The sequence below is a fragment of the Poecilia reticulata genome, linkage group LG10 (assembly GCF_000633615.1).
Source record: "Poecilia reticulata strain Guanapo linkage group LG10, Guppy_female_1.0+MT, whole genome shotgun sequence".
In the NCBI taxonomy this organism is placed as follows: Eukaryota; Metazoa; Chordata; class Actinopteri; order Cyprinodontiformes; family Poeciliidae; genus Poecilia; species Poecilia reticulata.
The window spans coordinates 18,709,330-18,733,188 of NC_024340.1; the positions used below are offsets into that span (position 1 = coordinate 18,709,330).

A 23,859-nucleotide genomic window follows, 5' to 3' on the forward strand; every position below is an offset into this window, starting at 1 on the left:
TTTTTTTTTTTACCTTAACAATGCTTTTTCCATAATTGCCAAATCTTTTAGATGTCACAAGACTGAATGAGAGACAGGGTACAGCCTTCACAGGTCACCAGGACATGACTAACAACCTTGCACATAGACATTCGTACCGAAAGGCAATTTTGAGTGAACGATTAACGTAAGATTGATGTTTTTGGAGGAAACACAAGTACAAGAAAGAGAACCCACTTGAATAGAGAGAACATGCAAACTCCATGAAGGAAGCCTTTTGTCCAGGATTTCAACCCGGGACCTTCTTGGACGCAGGAGTGGATACAATCGCCACCAATCAACCTGGGTTCCAAATGTTGGGAATAAATATATACCAATGCCATTCTTCTTCTTTCTGGTGTTTCCTTCAGGGATAGCTTCAGGGGAGCCTCCATCTCACCTTCTTCAGCTGTTTTATCATCATGTCATCCTTCAGTGTGTATCTATGAATCGTTTCCGGGGTGGTCTTCTTATCCTGCTCCATTTTCAACATCCAAATTTCCAATGTATCCACTATCTCTTCTCAGAATATGTCCAATCCATCTCAACCTCTTCGACTTTATCTCCAAACCACCCAACCTTAACTCTCTCTCATCAGCTCATTTCTAATTCTGTTCATTCATGTTACTCCCAGTGTTTATCTCAGGATCTTCAAATCTGCCACCCAAAGTTATGCAGCTCTGCTTCCTGTCTGACTATTACATTGGCACAAAAAGGACCCTAATTTAACTTGATTTTTGTTGTTTTTTGTCTGTCATACTTTATGAATTCCAAGTTAAATTAAACTCATGTTGTTTACAATTGTTGGCAGAGCTGCTCACTGATGCTGACAGTAAGGAATATATCTCAGCTAAGCAGATGGTGTTTTGTTTCATGTTAGTCACAAGTTTGTGAAATACACACTGAAAACCTAATGAACAATGACCTAATCCTTTCGCCCCCAAGGTACAACAGCTTTAATTTAGTTTCTGAACACTATTGTGTCACAAATGGATACTTTGTATGTCGCCAAGCATTGAAACATCACCTGTGGACTTGGGATGATAATCCTCTATTTCTTTATATTTGCAAAGCAGATGAGAGTCCCTACTGGAAGGTAAAACAAAAACTTGTATGCAAGCTTTTAAATGAATGAGGTTTCATTCATTTAAAGACCGTAGTCTTAAAGAGCAAGACTATGGTTAAAGTCTAGCTTTAACCATGCTTGAGCTTGAGCTGTTTTATGCTAAAGACTGATACAAGTCTTTGTACTTTTGGGCAGTGGCCACAGTGAGCCCACAAACATGTTTTTTGAGGTGACATGAGATATTCACATAAATAACTGCCTGTTTTGTTTTTGCTTTTGTTTTTGTTTCCTATGACTTTAAACAGACTATGGTTAAAGTCATGGTCATGGTACATTCACTATAGTAATGTATGTAAGATAATCTAGCAATCTCAGAGTATGCAAATTTCAGAATCTGACTAACAATAAAAATCATTCTCTGAAAAACTGATTATTCTGCTATTATGCAAATAGAACTAGCTTTGATAAACCTAAATGATATTATAATCTGCCTGAAATAAAAATGGTTATTGCTTTTATTATTATTATTGTATGTAAATATCTGGTAACGGGCATCTTCTATTTATTTTAAACATGTATTTAGATATATATCTAAATGAATATCAAGGAAGTACAGATTTCAAACTTAAATAGTTGCACTTAGGTGGAATACTATGTTTGGTTAGGGAATCATGCTTTGTTTATTTGTGGTCAAGCCCCTGTTGTTAGAATTTTATCTAATAACAAATTTAATTTCCTGAATGGCTGTGAGGAGGTGAAGCATAGAGAAAATAATAACAATCTATTAAAACCTTATTTGTCTGCGCTGTTAATTTATGGCTCTTGAAATGCATTTTCATCCAAGAGAAGAAAAACGTCAATACAATCAATTCATGGCTGGGTTTTTTTTCCCCATCCCAGTGTATTAAGTTGATAAGTTATTTTAAGGTAAGCTTCACTTACTGCCAACAACAAAACCTTTCATTTTATGCAGATTTCAGCTACTTCTGACTTTCGTAGTTTATTTTAGAGCCATGTGGGAAAAAATGATTCCCAAATAAAGCATGTTTGTTTTTCCCAACACAACTTGTAGAAAATAGAGTAGAGGACAACCAAAACAACTGCCGACATGCCCAGGTCTGGTTTTCCAATTGTCATCACAGGATCTGCCAACAGCCATCGCCATCTTCAATTATTCTTTGAAGAAGCTGAATTAATGAGCTACAACAATATTTAATTTATCTAAGGATTATTAAGGTATTTTTTAATTTGAGTTTGTGGAAAGAACAAAAAATATATATTTGCACTTTTAAGTGCAATAAAATCACTTAATTTTCAAGCAATAAATAAAAAAATGTTCACTATATAAATATTTCTAAATAAAGAGCTAAGTATTTAATAGAATGCCTGAAACTTTTCACTACTGTATGTAGTTAGTTCTTTATTATCAACAATTAATAACATAATTAATACAGCACTGTATTATTTTTATGGAATGCACATCTTTTAATTAAACTGAAATTTGTATAAATGAGTTTTATATAAATTCTACAAAGGAAAATAATGGCATGAAATGTTTATGGATGAAGTTTTGAAAGATTCTACATGAATTTGTTCTGGAGTCCGCAAAGTGTTATTGCTGCAGATTTTTTCTTGAATCCTTCCCTTTTTCTAAGGTTATAAGAGGCCAAAACGACACCTATTTGTCGAACCAAAAACCTTTAAGAAGCAGATCACAACAGAGTTCAATGGTAAAATGGTAGACGAAAATGTATTTTAAAAGTCAGAACATTCATTCTCGATAGATTTTGTTTTCGTTTGTCCTGCATATCTTGACCCAAGTAAGCAAAACACATACACATTTGCTCAGTCAGGAGCCAGGGCATTATCTGTTTGCAAGAGTCCAAGCAGAATACACAGGATAAATGATGAAATAAATGGTGTGTTAGAATATTGTCCCTTTGTATTGCTCTTTCCCCTTCCTTTCTAAGAGGGGGAACAAATGGTTATACAAAAAATGCTTATAATAACCAAAACAGGTGTCTGTAAGTATCTGAGAACTTTTATTTAATACAACTCTGCCTCTGTTCAGAATCCACTGCAGGTTCCCGAACAGAAAACCCAGAATCATTCTTTACTGTCAAATATCTAACAGGCTCCATTCTGGTGTTGGTGAAAACTAAATATGTCAAATTTGTTCACTTCCTTCTTTGGCAGAAAAAAACCCCAGAGTGCAGCTTATAGCAATGTTCACTAACACAATGAGAAATAAAAGGGTATTACAGTCACAAACACAAAGCACAGTAGCTACAGGTAGACCTACAGCTTTTCTGGTTATTTCCTTTCAGGTCCAACAACATGTCTTTGCAGATAAAGACCAAAGATCTATATATTTTATAAACAGAGGTGTTATCGCTAAAGCACAACAGCCTTGATGGAAAGTTCTGTTACAAAGCTCTACAGTCTTGACAGAGATGGCAATAATTATGTCAGAGTTGTTTATGTACTTGAGCTGGAGGCATCTTTTGTAGATCTTTCTGGACTTGAAATCTGTGCTTTAGTTCAGGATGTGTAAACAAAATCCATTTTACCTCTGCTAGAGTATTGTGGAGAAATAAAGCTCCTTATTGAGCCAACTAAAGAGAGTGGGAAACTCCATCTTTTCCAGGACAGTTAAAGCACTGAGAACAGTGCAGACACAAAGTTCACTGGTTTCCTTCAGATATTTCCCTTTTCATTTCAAAAAAACAAAAGATTTTACAGGTATATATTTAATGACATGGTACATTATCACACATATCTGTGTTATATGTAGCATTGTTATACAGATGGGTTAGTCCATGAAATTGTATTTTAATTTCATTTCAGCTTGCTGAAACACAATGTACAAATGTACACACTGGTGCCTGGCTGCAGAAGGTTGCCCACATATGTGGAGGCAGACTGTTTTGACACAGAAATTAAGAAAAAAAACTGTGCCACTGTTCATGTTTAGAAGAAGGAATAATAGCCCATGTCAGTTTTCTTCTGTTTCTTCCATCTGCTTAAAGGGTCCTCAGTGAGTTTCCCTGCAGCGTTTAATGTCCGTAGAGGCAATGGAGGAGCAACAACAGAATGCTGAAGGCAGCCTGAAGCATTTGGTTGAGAGGTGGGGCCAAATTTGGGAAACTATTGGAGGGAAGAGTGTCATGGCCCACCAGTAGTTCATTTCCCAGAGCCTGAAATGGAGAAAAATGTAAATATGGTATAATGCTGAAGGGGACAAATGATGCAAAATTCACATTTGGCATGTTTGTGTACTTCCGTTTGGGTTTTTACTGCTTCTAAAAACAGCTCAAGTGCTTAAAAAGTACTCAGCCAATTTTTGGAAAAAAGAGTGGTTTCAAAAACTTCTGGAATGTAACGTCACAAAAAAACAAGTACAGAAGCCCCTGGGAAGCCTAGACAGTTACCTAGCAACCCCAGCAAAGCTCAACCTGTCACCTAGCAACCTAAGGAGAGCTCCATGACATTTGGTTAGCTGGTTTTACTGCGCAGTACAATGGCTGCTGGAAAAAGCATTTACCATCCAGAAGCCATTAATTTATACATGTTGTTCTTTTTCTGTATTGAAACAGATTTGTACAACTACCTAACATGTTTTGCTTAATAGTTTATTAGATAATTATGTAAAGGTTCCATGAGCTCATAAGATTATAAAGAGTACATAAACAAGATATTCACTGAGTAATTTTGGGTCAGCTTTTTTTTTTTTCCCTAAAATCCCACCTTTTCTTTCAAGTTGTTTGTGTGGAAACATTTTTTGTACTGTGTAATGCAACCAAGAAACTCACACCAGTGATACTAAAGTTGCCATCTGTTCCTGAGTCTCCAGTCATTCTAAAGTAAAGCATCATTTCCCAGTTTTTAATGAGTATAGACTGCATTTGACCAAGTGAAAATACAAACACTGACCAAAGTTAAACTATACAATTTAAGAGAGATTTTTTTCAGAGGCAGTCAAAGATTTAAGAGTTATAACTTTTTTTCATTTGACAGAATTTAATTTTGAGCATTTTCTTAGATTTTTTTTGGCAAGCATTGAAGCATAAAGTACAGTTCATAGACTTGTCTGACCTGGAAATCAATATTTAAATGTAGAGTATTTCAAAGCAAATGCAGATTATTTTATTACATATGTAAACCCAAGAAACACGGCTTTAAGCCATGCAACAGTGACTCTTGAGGATATTCAGAGATTAAATTTATGCTTTGATCAACAGATAACTTAGTAGCAATAATTCATTGTGCAGCAATGGCTAACAACATTTTTGCTGTAACAGCCAGGATGAAAACAAATTCATGTAAATGCTCTACATGCAATACATTTGTTGAAATAGGTTTATGCTTTGTCTAGACCTGTGAGCTCTAGATCAAAATCTGGAATAAATTTTCATTAATTCTAGATTTTGGTCATGACATAGTGAAGAGCTGCTGCGGTGAATATGACAGAAAGCGTGTGCACACCTGTGTAGGTATTATAGGCTCCAGAATGTTCCCCATAGTTTCAGTGGTTTGTGGTTGGTAAGTGCTGCTCCGTCTGTCTCCTCCACTGTGGCTCGGTGTGCTGAGAGGAGTCTGCTGGTCTGATTCTCTTCCAAACATTTTTAAAGCATTTTCTGAAACAGAATATAATATAATAAAACATCAGAGTTGATATATTTATTATTTTATTTATTACTTATTTATTCTTCCCCTGAAAGTTTAATTCAATAATTTCACCTCCAAATTTTTCTGATTTTAATTGCCAAATTTTCTAGTTGCCAAAATAATTTTGGACAGGGTCAGCAGCAGAGAAAAACAACACGTACTCAGTCTTAAAGTGTATAGACTGCATCTGCATCTTCGCATTGACCTCATTAACTGTTCAACCACTGGGACTGGAGAAATAATGCTGAGATCCCTCTTTCTCTCTCTTTTCCAGGCAGGGGGCCTGAGAAAAGAGTTGCCAAAGATTTACCATCGCAACGCAAGCAAGGAAAAAAAAGACTCACATAGGTCAGTAAGACGGACATGAATTATTTACACTTTAGGAAATAGGTCATGAGAGGTTGAAAACTAAAGCAACTAAGATGAAAAATTGGGGAGATGCAGCAGAAGAACAGAAAATGCCGCTAATTTACAAAAGTACTTTAAAAGTTCAATAAATAAATTCAAATTCACCTTTTTTGCTAACTATGACATCCTTTGAAAATAGTTTTTCAATTGTGTTAGCTAATAAAATGTTAATTAAAAGTGTTATTGTCTGTCAAATGAATGTTCATGTGTTACTCATAAATTCGTTTTAGGCCTTTTCTGATCAGTCTTTTCCTCCATGCTCTGCAAGATTGTTAATTACAGCTCAAGAACAAGTGAAAGGTCACAACAAAGAATATCACGGTCCACTCCACCTCAGTACGTAGCTATACAGCCAAAACCACAATAAACTGTAAGAAGGAATACTGAACTGCTTGATACAAAGCAAAAAAGAAGACAAGTCTACTGGAGCTCACATCACAGTCAAACATTTTTTTCTCCTGTGATACAGTTTTGCAACCATATCATTTTCATTTAGAAATGCAAACTCTTTGATTTTTTTCTAGACTAAAAATAGTTAAATAGTTGTTGGTTTTTCACAGTGAAGAGAGAGATTTATATCATCCATCACAACTGTATGATGATGTGTTCCCCTATAGTTAATGTTTCCTAGTTACCTGCACTTGAATGAATAATGGCAGCATCACCTGATGATAAAATGAGGAAGGTAGTCAAATTACTTCAGCGACATAACAACGGTTCCATCCTTCATGTGGACGTTGTATAGTTAAATCATAGGAGCACACATAAGATGACCTTGATTGCAGGACGCTGTTAGTCATCATGAATGTTTTTTTTAAAGCACATCAACTATCTGAGACTCCCAAAGGTTAACTGAGCTAATGGAACAAGTATGGCTTAAATTGCACTATAAAGATTAAAAAAAGCAGCTCTCAAAGTTATAATACAAGGCCATATTACATTTGTTCCTTTCAAACATGTAAAATGAGACCCCCTGTTTTGAACCTATTTCAATCATACGTATCTATTAAAGTTCTGCAGCTAAGCAGAAACAGATACATATGAAATGAACAAAATGTTGTTTTTACACTGAATTCCTTTCATTTGTGGCTCAGTTAGGAAATGAATTACATCTCATTAGAGCACAAGATTCTTCAGCAATAAAACTTTTAACTTCACATTCATATTGATGGTACTGACACACACCACCTTCCTAAAGACTGTTGCGGACAGAGTGTTCCCCAATTCCTGCACCTTCGAGGCACCAGCCAGGAAATAATCTTAATTTTAAAAAATGTGCCAGTGCTAAACAGCAATCAACAGCATAAAGTGAAATGGCCAGTCATTCCCAGCCTGCAGTTTAGCAAAAATAGAAACCAGGGTTTAATCAGACAAGATGTCTTTGACTTAATAAATGAGGGTAAAATAGTGGCCCATTTGTTACTGTAATCATGAGTATTCAAATCAAGAGCAACGCCAGCTTTTTCCAGTTTTCAGACAGACAAAAGATAACAAACTAACTCAATGACTGAACTGAAAAAAGAGTTCAAATCACCAGGGATACTCCTGTACTTTTTTTTTTTTTTTTTTTTCAAATGAAAAAGTAAAATCAGTACACTTGGTTAGAAAAAATATGCAGTGACCTCACATTTGCAGGGCCACTTATTTGTAATTCATAGGATCCGACACTGTGAACTCTCGGGTAGCATTATCAAGGTAAGCAGATAAGGGGGATACTAATAGCGAGGAAAAACGGGGCATGTAAATGGAAAACAGAGAGCAAGCGCACGCTGATAATGCTCCTAAACCCACAAAATGCCTGATTTAAATATATCTCGCTTTGCTTCTGTTGAAGCCTGCTGGGAAACATCTGTCTAGCAGAATCCAAACAACTTCGTCCTATCACTTTTTGCAGCCACAAAGCGCTCTTTGATTTTCACATCAAGTCTATTTGAATTCTTCCTGTTTCAGCTTATCTGTATGATTCACTCTGATTAGTGAATATGATTTTCCTGTTTCCTTCAAAAAACGAATTTGCTCTGCAGTGCCGATTATGCATTTAAAAGAATATCAGACAAAAACAATCACAATGAGCTGTATGTTAGCTTTTGTCTCTATGTAGCTGCTTAGCATACATAATATGTCCAGAAGCTATACATCATAAACAAATTAAATGTTTCATGCAGCTGTAAGTTATTTCTTTGTACAATCTGATTAGGATAAAAACAGCAGGTATACTGTGTCAATAGTAGATTGGATTCCATTTTGCTTTCAAACCTGCCTTAATTCTGTGTGGTATAGCTTGACTGAGGTGTTGGAAACGTTTCTCAGAGATTTTGAGTCATGACGTGATAGCAGCACACAGCTACTGCAGTGCTGTAGCTCTACCTCGTTGATACAAATCTGCTGTTCCACCACATCACAAAGGTGTTCAGTTGGATTAAGGCCGGGCGACTGTGGAAACCACTGGAGCACAGTGAATTCATTGTCATGCTACAGAAATCAGTTTGAGTTTGTGACATGGTGCATCATCCTGCCAGAAGATGAGCATACAGTCATTACAAAGAAATGGAAGGTCAGCAACAACCCTAAGGTTGCCGATGGTCCTCACTTGGCACTAATCAGACAAGATGTCTTTGACTTAATAAAGACATCTTGGGTCCACTAAGTCACCCACATCAGCACACCTTAACCAGCAGCCTGAACCACTGATACATGGCAGAATAGATTCATGATTTCATGCTGCTTATACTAAATTCTGACCCTACGAGCTGAATGTTACAGCTTTAATCTAGGTAGTGTGTTTGCTGTCTTTCATAGTCAACTTTCGGTGAATCTGTTTGAATTGTAGCTTCAGTTTGCTGTTTCTATCTGCCCATTCTCATATGAACAGTCACAACAAAATCTGACATATTTGTTCAGACATCTCCTGCTTATTGGACACTTCCTCCTGTCCATGCTCTGAACAGCCAAGATACAGATAAAAATTTCAGCTACTTCAAGTTTCTGAAATACTTAGACCAGAACATGTTGAACACACAGTCATCCTGCCATTAAAGTAATCTCATTTCTTCCCCTGTCCTGTTTGACTGAGGTCTTCCTCGTGCCTTGATGCCTGAATGCATTAAGTTGCCGCAAAGTGATTGATCTGAAACAGTAAGTGTTTAGTCTGGAATCACAACTTTGGACAATTGAATTATAGAATTAAATATTTTATTTTTATCATACAGAAACATAAACACGCCAGTGCAAAAAGCATCAGTTTGTGTGGCAGTCAGTAAGAGATTTATCTGAAAGAGAAGTTCAGAAACAATGAGAATCAAACTGTCAATGCCTTTTTTCTTCACAGATCCAGATCAATTCAGCTAACTAAAGCTGCAGAACATGGCTAATGTTGGCTTGTAAAGTTGTTCATCACTTTGTCCTTGAATTTGAATAATCTTTTTTTCTGCACCGTACAACTGTAGAAGATGCTGTGACTAACTAATGCCCTGATTGCCTATAAAGACAATTAGTTTCTTAAAATATCTGGTTTGAATGATTTAGCTGAATAATGATATTTAATCAATTGTATGCAATATGTCAGTCAAGTGATAAACTATATATGTACAATACAGTCTTATGTTCTGTTTGTGCCATACAAAAGAATGGTACAAATTCTTCAATTAATGTGATTTTTTCCCATGGTGTGCATGTCAGTTTCTTCTGACATGCACATGTTCAATTGGTGTGCATAAAAGAATTAGAATTAAATTATTTCACATTTCTGAATAATAAAATTTAGATTTTGGCTAATTAAGCAGTTATTGTTGAAGGGCTAATTATGCAATGATCAGCAGCAGATGTCCAGGGTTGGAATAATAGTGTCTCTGTAATATTCTTTGTGGAAAAATGTCTGACTAACTCTGCACCAGCCACAAAAAGCTTGGTAAGTCATTCAATATGACTGCAGAGAGCTTACAATGGAGTTCCAGTAAAGCAAAGTTTGTGAGGAGAGCTTTAACGTCAGATTCAAGGTCTTCTGAGTGTGGAAAAACTCAAGCTTGTCAAATATTTCATACCCATAAAGTTGTAGTTAAGAAACCTGCTGCATATTTAAATCAGTTCAGGATTGTTTCACAACATTTTTCATCTAAATCTATTATATGCCATTCACTTTGTTGACTTTTGTGTCTAACTAGTTAAAGTTAAAGGGGTTTAACAACCGGGGCCCGAGGTCAGAAAATAAATGACAAGAGTCAGAACAAAGCAGAAATAAAACAAGTGCTAAATTTCTACAATTTATAACAGAACTAAGTGGTTTAAGATTGAATGAAAATAATAAAAAAAACAGGGATACATGACTAAAAGCAAATGGCTCTAATGGGTCATCATTAAGTCCACAATTCTGTATTAAATATGGTTATCTAATGGTCTGATGTAATAATATAATATTAAATGTTATGTTTTCATTACCTGTAAGTGGAAAATAATCATAATAAAGGTTTTCAAACATCTATGTGTGTATAATTAATGCATGTTCCAGAAATACATAGGCTTTTCTGTAATATTCTAATCTATTGAGTGGATCTGTAGTCTCATTTCTCACCAGAAGAGACTTAAATAGAATTTTAAAATGTTTTCACACCCCAATAATATTTTTTTTCCAATTTAGTCATGTTACAAACACACATAACTACATTTATTATAACAGACAACACAAAGTAGCACACCTCACAATGTAAAGCGTAGGCAAAATGATCAAACTCTGAAAAGGCTGCCATGCATATATACAAAGCCCTCCAGAGTCAGTTCTTTGTACAGCCACTTTTTGCTGTGATCGCATCTGTCTGACTTACTTTCTACTGACTTTGAACATCTCCAGATGGAAATGTTTGCCTATGTTTCATTGTAAAATACCTCAGGCTCAGTCAAATCAGAAGGAAAACATCTGGGACAATAATTTTAACTGAATTTAGGTCTGGACACTGTCAGAGTGTAGCCTTACTTTATGTAAGACTTTCACATAAAGTCCCTATAAACCCACTGCAATTTGTGGTTGCGATGAAGAATGAAAAGGTTTCCAAAGCACTCTAGATAGATGCTGAAAGTGTTCAGTTGCTATGGACTCACGGAGACAGCTGTTGTCTGTGAAAAATCCCAGGAAGCGATCGCATTCATCCCTCGTGCTTCCACTGGGTGAGCAGGAGCACCACGGAGCCACGTTGGATGTGGAGTTGTCAACATAGTTGGGAGTTATGGTGCTTCCTGCAGACAGACAGCACCAGAGTTCGATTAGTATTAAATATTCATTATTCTCAGAATTGTTACACTGCATTCATACTGCTTTATTTTTTTTTCTAAACATTAATGGTCACTGCATTTCCTGTTCTGTTGTGAGGAGATAAATACCATTGTAATATTAGACGTCTGAGAGTGTGTGCACTGGTTTAATACTATAATTCTACCTTTTTAAGTCTTGGTTGTGTTTTTTATCAGCATTGCGGAGGTGGATTTCCAATTGCTTTAGTACATACAAGGCAGGATTAAAAATGCCAAGTGAGTGTTTCTGCTAAGGGGCACTATTTAAAGTTATTGGAACACATTAGGTAATTTCTAGTGGGGGAAATGAGGCAGTCGTTCTTTTCCTTTCACAGAGAAAACAGATTACACCTTACATTATATAAGAGGCCTTTCAACGTATATTTTTATCTAGAGATGCTCACAGTGAACTTTTGTTTTGTTTTAGTTTTTTTTAATCAAGTCTCCCACTCACTCCTAATGTGTTTTGAGTACATTAATTCCCCTTCAAGCAAGCTTCTGCTCATTCCTCTCCGTTTACGTCTTTCCATCTCTCACACAACATATGGTGCACACCTCCATTCATACATCACCGTTTTCTCCTGCAGCATTTCTTATATCGCTTCGTTTTGCACATGTTTTCCTTCTCTGAGTAACATCTGAAATGTCTGCCCACCTATAAGCCCTGTGTAGGCGAGGAGACACGCTCCATAGTTCCCCTCCTTGCAGCCACTGGCAGATGTTTTCGAGGGTTCGCAGTCAAACCGAAACTGTGCCAGACGAGACCTGCAAAAGCACAACATGGGCACAAGTTACCAGGAACATGACAGCAACTTGTAAAGTCCGTACAGAATCTTTCCAGTTTTTTTTTTTTAAATGAATTATGTTGCTCTATCTTTAATTAACATGACATGAAAGATATATTGTTTGCAATGCTAAAGAGACTGAAACTACTGAACTGTAGACAGAAAGTGATAGAAAGAATAATATATTTCATCCCCCAGACCTGGGATCATTAGTAAAGCCCTGTGAGTGTAATGGGGCTGAGGAAAAATAATGGCCATGCACAGGAGATAGCAATGAGCAATAACTCTGATCCATCTGTTTCTCAGTCTGAACTAAATATTTAACAGGTTATTCCAACAGCCTTTCTCCGGGGTGGTTAATGCAATGGCGGCAGAAAGCTTTAAGGTAAAATAGTTGTTCATTCTGCTGATTGAATTGCTCTTTATTCAGTTACCGCTTACTGAAAACAGCTGGGAATTGCAATTCTATTGCAACCTAGAATGTATGCAAAACAATAAAATGCTCCAATTTTGCTCTGCTCTAACCTGCAAACATAGTCTGCATCACACATCTTCTTCTGTGCAATACAATTAGGCTTTTCCCCACTTTCATAGGAACAGCTTGGCACAATGGTCTGCCTCCGACGCTCCGCGCACGCCGTGTCCGTGCAGGGGCAGAAGAGAAGCTCGTGCGTGTAGTCGGCAGGAACCCGGTCAAAAAACCTGCGTAGGGCCCTGTTGCATTTAGGCCGGTTGCACAAGCCAGATTTGGCAGTAGGTTTGATGCAAGCGGAGACGTATTCAGTGCGCAGCTTCTGGCACAAGTCGTCCACGTTGCAAGCCTTGGCTGCATCCAGGCACCGATTCACAGTTGTCATGCCAACGTCCGAGTCTGTGGATGAAAGCAAGCTCAAAGTCAAGAAGTCAGCGGAAAAGTAATAGCAGTATATCAAGAAAGTTTTGTGTTTATGTAAATAAGTACGACCTGTGGCTGCTGCTTAAATTATTCATCATTTGTGCTGAGATATTTTCCTTGACCTAAATATGTTCATGCAAACTTTCATTAACAAACAAAAAACCACAGCCATCCAAGACTCTTGGAGATGGTGCTGAGACATACATGAAATAAAATTATTTCAAAACGTTTCCCACCTTTGTTGTGAAATTTATTCTGCACAATGTATATACAGGATAAAAAATAAGACAAGTATGGACACCCCTTAACAAAACATAAACTAACACTGAAGGTAAATCAAAAGCACTTCCTGATTTATTTTCAGCAAGAGTTCCAAAACAAATCCTGTTCAATTGCTGTCGTCCTTCAGTGCTTTTTTTCTGGGATTGTTCCCATTGAGTTTGATTTAATAAAAAGTCAAGTTTACCATGCTTGTCCTGTATTTATGAGTTTCAAAAACTCCAGAGTGTTTTTTTTTTATATATAAAAAATTCAGATTATTGCGTAGGAATTAATTGCTCCAGAAAGCTTGAAAAGGAACTTTTATTAAATTAAATCGAGAAGACAATGTGATGCAGACAAAACTGTTTTGCTGGATGAAAAATTTGTGTGAAACCATAAAACTTATGTCTCAAAAGGTAAAATCGCAGAGCATCTAAAATTTTTATATCAAACTTGACTTCAGTGTGAGAGCATTTGTGAGGAATTTATTATCACACAAAAAGTTGAGAAGGGCTCTGTATGAAAACTGGGCTGAATCTTCATAGCATCCATTTTTAGGGCTGCTTGAGGGTGGGAAAAAAAACTGGCAGAGAATCTTTTTTCTATGAGGATCCCAGACATTATTGTAAAAGAAAATAAATGCATACTTATCTGTCTGCAATCTTTGTCTCTACCAGAAATGGAATGTCCAATATTTTCTATTTTTGTTTTGGTTTCATTAATATGTTGTGTGATTGTATTGTTTAGAAAGCCCTAGGCTGCGAAGGAAACACAAGATTTAAAATACTGCATGATCCAAAGTTTGTTGGTTAAACCAAATTCCCCATTAGCATGCTGTAACACACAAAGATTAGTATGGGTTTTTTTTTCCGAGTCTAGAATATTGGAGCTTTGTATCCAAACATACTCACAATCCAAACAAATAACTTTGATTTTGGAAGTTATACAAATATTTACACATTTTCTTACATGACTGCAAGAGATCTGTGTTTGTCTTAGGCATGTTTCCAGGGAAGTCAGTGGATTATGTGCCTTATTCCCACAACAAAATGTCTTTGAAGGATGAAATGTCATAAACAACAGGGGGAAAGGTAATAAGAGGAATCTAGCTAACCTGCTGTAATAGAAGCCAAGCGGACATAATCATAATCCCTCTGCACTGTCTCGTAGGGATAACTCTCCACAAGGTTGAGTCCTGAAAGAATAACAGATGTCCTAAATTAATGATCAGAGGACGAAGCAAAAATGTAGAAAATAAATATGTTTATATTTAGTCACTGAAAGATCCCAAAGGATGAATTCATAAATTAATCATTTAACTTGGTCAGTCACTGTGTCTTTGGTTTATTAAAACATTCTTTCTAAAACAACAACAACAAAAAATTACAGACCATGAATGATGGACTGATGAAGACTCCAGTAGATGCTGAGGCAGTTCTTTTCCTTCTTCATCCCTCGTTTGCACTGGCAGCCGCGTAATGGGCTGGACAGGAGGGCGGACACTGCGTTGGCACACTGGCTTCTGGCGCCGGGGCCCAGCTTCATGCTGCCGTTTCCGGCCACACACTGCCGCAGAGTACGTAGGCGCGGACTACAAGTCTCATCACTGGAGCACGAGTCTCCAGCCACCAAACAGTCGGTTCCAGCCAGTAAAACATCTAGCAGAGCTGTTAGAGAGGAAAAGAAATCATCGCAGGGAGCAAATGGATTAGGATATTTGAGGTCCGGAGTAAAACGATAAGATTAACTTAGGGAGACGAAAACAGAAAAAGTGAAAAGCCTTTTAAGAGATCAAATATGATCCCTTTGTATGAAGATGTTGAACATTTTGTTAAATAGGCCAACAGTTTACTGTGAAAATGAACAAATTCTGCAGTGATTATGCCACTGCTCTCATGCAACATGCTGAAAATTTAATGTGTGCTGCTCATCTTTAAAAGCTGGAATATTTTAGAGTTTTTAAACTTGGTGGAGCACTGAGTCACCAGATCCTATTGGCTTTAGGTCAATGTTTTCAGAGTGAAAAACAAAAAAAAATCCTGCAGTACTGTGGGATGATTCATTTTTATACAAGAACAGCACATTATATGTAACAAATATCTTACAAAATTCCTGATTTTATCCACCTTTTTTCATGCAATTTAACAAAACTTTAACATTGGCTAAGATATTAAGTGGAAATTGTGGCAAAACTTGAATATATTATACTTTTTGATGTAAATGCATTATGCACTAACTGAGAGTAATTTATCCATAATTATTCTGAAAAATTCCCATTTAGCTTTTTTAAGGACTGAACTTACAAACAAAATGAATGGATCCAAAGTAGAACTATATGACAATTAATAATTATTGTATCATTCATTTATTTTATTTAAGTTTCACTGTATCATCTTCATTTGAGGCTTTGAAGAAAAGCGTTAATTCTTAGGCAAGGTCTTTAGTGGAAACATTAGTTTACATTTACATGCACATGGAAAAACCTGAGTGAGAAGAGTGGTGACTCCGATGTATAATTTTTATTTTCTATACAGGGTATGTTTGGGCAGCTATAGTCTTGTAGTAATCAAATAAGAGAGATGAATAATGACTTTGAACAACAGTTTAAAGAAAGACACATACATTTCTTCGTCAGTCTTTAAAGGTCTTTAAAGTTTAAAGACCTTCTCCACTAATCTCTGTTTAATGAGCTGAACTATTGATTCCTGAAAACATCATCAGCTTATTTATTTGTTTGTTTAATTTTAGGCATGTCTTAATGGTATCCTGGTTATCATATTGGTCCTGATCAAAGCATTTTATAAGTGACTCAGGTATCAGGAGACTAACTCTGTCAGTACAGTCTGCCAAGCTGGATTTGGGAAAATGTGGCTCCCTGTGTTGAAAGACTCTTTTGTGCATCCAAACAAAATGGATAGTTTGAAACACATCAACTTCAAGGTGTTACATACCTTGTTTACATGAAAGTTGACTAAAAAAAAGCTACTTAAATGTGGGATCATTCCTGGAAAAAACTTTACCTATACAAAACAATAACCCCATAATGTCTTGGTACGTATGCCAGGTCTGTAAGAGACAGTGCAATGCAGAGACTGAAAAATACCAATGTCAAAGATGACATGGTGCATTTATTTTCAGCTTTCTGCTCCTTTTCAAAAGGATATCAGAATTTACATAAAAATCCAAGCACGTATGCACTGCAGCATTCATACAAAACAACAAAACAATGTTTTGGGGCTCCCAAAACCTTGCAGCCCTTGGGTTCCTGCATCTCTATGCCCTTTCCAAAATCTGGTTCAGCCATTTGTGAATTTACGTCAGCTGCATCCCTAGCAACCAGTGATTTATACCTTTATTTTAAGGTACTACCAGGAAAATGTAACCGTAATATACGAACGTGACCTAAAACAGAGGAAAAGGATTTAAAGTGTAAGGTACAAATATTTAATACAAAATACAAAAGTAACTAAACTGAGTTTGAAATAAAATTTGCCATTTTTATTTACAGAAAAACATTGTTTACTATTTAGCAGCTCATTAATGGTAGATACATTTATATTTATGGCTTTACTATATGACTCCTTTAAATTTGTTATGATATTAATAATTCAGATATCTGGTCTGTTCCTTTCAGTCAGCATAGCTCAACAGAGAGACAATTAGCCACCACTACTTTAAAGGTAATCGTTAATACATTGAGTAAAATACTTACATTAAAAATGTATTATCTCCAAAATCTACATAGATCTTCCAAACTGATATTATGTTTTTTTATTAATAAACTTAAGTAATAGAAGAAAAAAGTATCAAAACAAGTCAAAAACATATAAAAAACATAAAAAAATTGCAATAATATTAAAATAATAAACACACAAACAAACTACTTCTTGCTAAGAAGGCGCTCTAACAGTAAAGATTGTGCACATCAAGGTAAAATTTGATTACTATTACTTCACAATAAAATAATTAATCTTTGAATAATTTTTAAAAAGCTTGAAATTTTCGCCACTAAAGTTATTTTCCCTCTGAAATTGGAACCTCTTTTTTGTTTGCATTACATTTTTACCATTCCAAAACTTCGGAATTTTTTTGCATCGAGTTTCATCTTTTTCTTAAGGTTGATGGGCAGACATTTCTCTCATGACTAAGAATATGAGGAGGCATTTAAATGTTTGTAAAACGTGGTGAATTCTTGCTTTGACTTTGTTTTGTTTTAATCTATATTGAGTAGTTTTGGTTCTGTCACTTATTTGCCCTGAGCCCCAGTTTTCCACACTTGTCTTCATTATTTCTTGAAGTTCCACAGACAAGAACGTCATATTCCACTTATTAAAATAAGACATTAATTAACTGTACTGTTAATTATTAACCAGAAAGGCACAAATTAAGCTGACTTTATTTATTGTTACTATTAATAAAATGTTTAACTTTCCAATAAGCAGTTCCTGAGTGAAGATTACTGTTACTGAAGAAATGCAGCTTTGTGCATTACCCACACTCCTGCAATTCTAAAAATAATTCTCATAACATATTCCTAGGCATGATCTGCCTAAAGCTGAGCAAATATTGAAATTGCATGTTATATTTTTGTTTACTTGAGATATTATATTTTTGCTTACCCTGTCCTTGTATAAAGATTTGTGTTTCACACAAATCTTTCCCAAGATTACACTGTGGTTATTTCCATAGAGACATTCCTCTACTTACATTGCCTTGGATACAAATTCACCTCCTTTGAATATGTTTGCATTTTGTCAAGCTACAACTCCAACTATCAAGTATTTGTATTTTATGTGATAGACCTACACAAAGTAGCCCATAATTGGGAGGTCAAAGCACAAGATAACATACTTTTTTAATGTTTTTTACAAATAAAAATCCAAAAGTATAGCATACATTTGTACTCAGCTCCATTTACACTTATACCCCTAAATAAAACCAGTGAAACTTAGGAAAGAAACTCCTGTGGAGAGATGTGACCAAAATACTAAATGAGACACTGCACACTATCCTGCACCCACTGTCTGCCCAACAATGAATGGACGTGGCAGCATCATACTGTGGGCTTGTTGCTCTTCAGAAAGGACTTAGAAGCTGGTCAGAGTTGAACTTGGATGGAGGGAGTTAAATTTCAACCTCTGAACAAAAGTCAGTTGAGCCTGCAAAGTACTTTTGACTGACACAAGGACTCACCTTGCAGCACAAAGATTTAGATTATAGCCTATACATGTGTTAAAATGGTCAAGACTTAATTTAATTGGGAATCTTCTAGAGCCTGAAGTGTTTTGCAGAATGGGCAAACAGTTCAGTCTCTGAATGTGAAGCAACACACCCCAAAACATTTTCAGATTTGACGTCAATAAAAAGATGAATACAATGACAGAGGGATTGTTGGTATTTAAGCACATAATAATTTGTAGGTTTGAATTAACAAAAAATGCTAAAACTATGTATCATTTTCCTTAAACTTTATAATCATGCACTACCTATCACATAAGTCTGAATCAAATACATTTCTAGTTTATGGGAGGAACACATGATTGGACCTTTAAACCACAGGGGTGTTTTGATTCAGTGGTAACACAGGTTAGTTTAGCATATCCAATCCTGACAGAGAAGGAACTCGAAGGCCAGACGGTCAGGTGAAAATCCATGACTGAAATCAGAGATCCTTCTTGTCTGGCTATACGTGTGTCACTTTGTGCTGCCTGGGGCAGATGCTGCTATCAGCGCCATACATCATGAATGCAAATGAGTTGCTTGATTTGACATTTCCAATAAGATCGTCTCAATCTACCAGTGGGCTTAGCCTATTAACTGTGTCAGTAATCGCTGTGTTCTTAGGTTCAGTAAGTCCTCAGCCTGCCTGCCACATAAATCACTGCAAGATTAGCTGATCAGTTACCTCCATGCACCAACTTAATGATCCACTTCACCACAGATACTGTTGAATGGGTCCTAATGAAGTCAGCTGGAATAGTACCTTCATGCACTCTTTGCCCACACAGATGTTAAGTTGTGGATGAAAATTGGGTTTATTGTTGCACATGGTATTTTTATTTTTGTGCACTTATAAGTTGTTATTTAATGGGGATAAATGGATCAAAGCAGACAGATACATATTAAACTGGCTATAGCTCCTTAGTTCAAGGTCTTATGGATACTTAATACGTTATTGCATCACCTTGTAGGTAAACAGTTTCCCACATCAGGAATGTTTTACTGATTTGTACTCTTAAGTCCAGGTAATAAAGCTCACAAATACCGTGATTTATTGCAAAATAAATATTTTATTTCATATTAGATACATATTTAATAGACAATTATGCTAAACTACATACATATGTCATTAAAGTGTGGGTGGGGAAAGTTTTTCCCGATGATGAAATATACTTAAATGTAATGCAGTTTGACAAGTTAGCTGAGAGATAACAGGTTGAATGTGTTTAATCCACAGTGTTTGAGATAAGTGGATGTGTTTATTTGAAAATATGGCAAGGTATTAACATTTCTTACTGAAATAATATAATATTGTCAGTATTTTTTCATCTGGTAAATACAGATCTGTAGAAGAAAGCAACTATTTATTTAGTTATTTCAAAATTAGTTTGAGGTTGCCTGTAGCATCACAGACTGACAACAGACAATGCAGCATGTTGTTGAAAATATTTAAAAAATAATTAGGGTAAATATTTCCATCTAAAATACTTTTATGATGTGTTTATGGTGAAGAAATAAAGAGTGCAGTGTAGTCGACCTTAATAGTCTGCAGAGCTCTGAAACTAGATTCTACATTTGCTACTATGATCCAACACTAAAAGCATGTCAGAGGCAAAAGATTTACATGTGTTGTGCATTACTTGATGGTGGAATGGATGAAACACAATCTGTTTGTTTGAAATAATTAAGTTATTAAAGTTTTGTGGTTTAACCAACTCCCTGTTCCTCATTAAAAAAGACTTGCAAAACTTTGCAAACAACTGTATTTGTTGCATTTTTCTGTTTGCTACTAACTCCCCACACGATTTCATACAAAATAATTTAATAATTTTTGATGCAATTATTACTACAAACTACAATGAGATTTTCAGCATTTTAAATATTTCTTAATACAATTTTATGTGATATACCAACACAATTTAGCTCTTTACTGGTAGTGGAATTGAAATGATGCGATGATGAAGTTTTTGTGTGTCATGTGAAGGCATGTGAAGTTCATGAGGTATGAATAACTACAAGGTACTGTATGTAGAAGCATTTTGCTTTTAAGATGCATAATTCCTAATAACCAAAATGTAGCTTCGTTTGCAAAGACATATTGCTCCTGTTCTCTGTGTAGGACAATATTGCGCTTTTCTACAGCATAAATAAGCAGCTTTACAGATCAAAGTAAAGCAGATTGGGCTTGGAGAAATGAGACAATGAAATCTAGATCTGGCAACGTCAGCTCTACTCTTTCAACAAGCATCAAACAAATAGACAACCTAGAGATCCTTTCCAATTTAACTTCAAGGTGTTTGAAAAGAAAAGCATTTGCACTTTCAGCAGAATATAAGGTAACACAGCTATTCTTAAAAAGTTTATTTTAATTCCTCCTCAACAGTATCTCATAGAGAGGTACAATGTTCTCTGTAACACAAACGAATGAATTATTTAAACCAAGCCTCTGACAAAGCCAGCTGTCAAACCGTAAATTGAAACACACAAATATGACGAGCTCTAATGTAGACTGAGGCTTAATCCTAATATATTTTAACTCACCACTCCCCGACGTACTTCATGTGTGCAAAGAGGAGAAAATAAAATATTAAAACAAACTATTTAGAGCAGGGACAGGATGTCAGAGGAATGACCAGTAGAGCTAATGAAGTAAATGAGATTCAGCATTAGCAACCTGAGGGGTTTAATGTCATATTGTATCCTGACGAAGACTGACTGGTGTAAATGGATGATTAAAGAAGTCAGCTAACACTCAGGGCTGTCCAAGATGATGTGTCAAATACTGTCTTATTCCGACTGCTTCAATCCAAGATGGGATTTCTGCTTTTCTTTATGTTTTCATTGATTAGCAAAAATTTAAACTTGAGCTTCGTTAGCCATCAGACATTTGTGACTATTTATTTGTACATTGGGATCAATTGTATTTCAAAACAGCAGCAAATATGACAAAATAGAAGACAGTGGGACAACAGCTTTAGTTCATAAAGTTCGTCACTTGTTATATTTGTTTAACTGTTTTATTAGTCATCAACATTCTCATTCTTTTATTGATCTTTAGCAATAAATATGCATTATTTTATACTTCATGTGATTGTTTCTTACTAATGCTTTAGAAAAAGTGTTTTTATTGCTAAGCTGTTAGACTCGCTTGTCTTTGATCACCATTGACATTGGTTGAGCAAGAATTACTTTAAAAGTCATTTGAAGAGCCTGGAAATAATTACAAATGATAGTAGTGGCATCACTGCTTCCATGATGAAATCACAGCATTCTTCCAGTTATTTATGATTAAACTCAACATTTAACACAAAAAACTGGTTTTCATGTTAAAAATGTAAAATATCTTATTAGGTTTGTCTATATGTTTTACTAAAAAGATATATCCCATTACTAGAATCTCAACCAGTAAACAAATAAAAATATTGTTTCCTATTTTGGTAGGAGTGCTTAATTGAATGTTTCTCAAAGTTTGCTACAAACTCTTTATATTTTCTGTCTTTTAAGTATTTTTCACACGTACTTGTTAATCTACTTTGGCCTCACTTTCTCCTAATAACACTGATGAAGTCACACCAAGCACCTTGTAATTAAACTGTGAATAAGCTGAGCTGTGTTGCACTTTCAGCTCAGTAACGTCACAGTTATGTAGTATCCAGTTCCCAGCAGTTTGTTCAGAACCGCAGTACATGCGCCCCATGTTGGAGACAGTGACAGATATGCAGTAAATCTCTTAAAATGCCTTTATTTTCTAAGATGTTACAGGTCTCCAAGATGGCATCAAATCCTAGATAGTAACAACACTGATATAACCATCTCCATTTTCACCCCAAGACCAGTTTTTCAGAAATATGTGGCTATTTAACAGAGGTGTTCACTCAGAGGAGCTGCAGACAGAAAAGAAGACATTTTAACTCTCACTGAATCACTATCACTTATCTAAAAATGGCCTTTAAACAGGATTATTTGAGTTAAGCACACAGAGTATCTGCTGGGATTTCAGTTTTTCTGAGTTGAGCACTTCAGAGCGCTGAGGAAAAAACAAGGCAAATCTTAATTTTTTTTTATTTTAACCTCATGTAAAGAAGTTGGTTTTATATAAAAACAAGGGCATAGTAACTTTTTAAACTGCTTTGTACTTTTTAAGTAAAACAATTTTACAATACTGAGCCCATATTTTGCTCTAAGTCTAATCCAGTCTTTGAGAGCCACTCTCCTGCAACATTTATTTAAAATAAATAAATGGCTCATTATCAGGCCTCTGCAGAACTGGATGACATGCTGAAAAGAAAATTCAGCTACTACCCAAAAGTTGCAGGAAAGTAGCTTGCATTGTAGCATCCAGTCCTTATTTCCTTTTATGGATTTTGTCCCAAAAAATGAAATAAATCTTCACAACTATGAGAATTATATTGTGTACGCCAGATGTCAGTGGAAAGCTAAGATATGTGAGTTTTGTGATCTTTGAGTTTTGCTTTATTTCGGTATTTCACCACCCTTTTTATAATAAATCACCAGCTCCTTGTTCAGTAATAAACTCAGCCATTTTAATATTGCTACTGATAACTTTTTGAAGTAAAGCTTTTTCTTCCATCTGCCTCCTCCCTGCATTTCATGAGCGTGAGATTTTTTACTGAGGTGTCAATGTAAAGAAATATATAACTGATAAAGAGAACTGTCTTGGAACACAAAAGAAATTAAACATTTCCTTCTTCCTATAAAAATATTGAACTGAGGATTAAAACTATCTTTGAACTGCAGGATACCAGCAATATAAATGTAGAAATTAGTAAAGAAATATTTGATGACAAATTGCAAATTCAGAAGCTAAAAAGGGAACCTGATTAATATTACAGATGTTTGAGCAAAGGTTTTGTTCAAGTGGAACTGCAAAATGTATTTAAAAAAAAACATCATATAAGTTTCCCTAAAAGTGAAGACTCCAGCAACATTTAAAGCTATAGGAAACAACTTTATTGAAAGCGTTTCAGCTTGTGGCCTTCAAGTTGTGTCAGAAATGGTTTGAATTTATGTAAATTACCCAAAGGATCTAGGTTTTTGTCTGCAGTATGAGCGTTTCATTTTGTGCTTAATTATCCTTTGAGTTGCTTTAAATGCAGTCAAAGCCTTTTGTATTACAAAAATGTTTACATTGTTTAATCTGCACTTTCTGACAACTGTTCTTTGCAGCATGGACAGATTTCATGCTGCGCTCTTTCTCCCTTCTCACATTATTCATCCGTAGATCAAAAATTTGCTAA

General features: G+C 35.6%; 1 protein-coding gene across 1 annotated transcript in view; it reads right to left on the reverse strand.

The window, feature by feature from the left end:
- Positions 1–3,103: 3,103 nt before the first annotated feature.
- Positions 3,104–23,859, reverse strand: part of gfra4b (GDNF family receptor alpha 4b) — a 48,732-nt gene continuing 27,976 nt past the window's right edge. The window contains exons 2-8 of the mRNA XM_008420564.2: positions 14,773–15,048; positions 14,496–14,576; positions 12,751–13,096; positions 12,096–12,205; positions 11,252–11,386; positions 5,570–5,721; positions 3,104–4,281 (exon numbers count right to left, since the gene is read on the reverse strand). Of these exons, the coding sequence (XP_008418786.1) occupies positions 4,141–4,281; positions 5,570–5,721; positions 11,252–11,386; positions 12,096–12,205; positions 12,751–13,096; positions 14,496–14,576; positions 14,773–15,048 (1,241 nt within the window). The 3' untranslated portion in view covers positions 3,104–4,140. The remainder of the gene's footprint in view (positions 4,282–5,569; positions 5,722–11,251; positions 11,387–12,095; positions 12,206–12,750; positions 13,097–14,495; positions 14,577–14,772; positions 15,049–23,859) is intronic.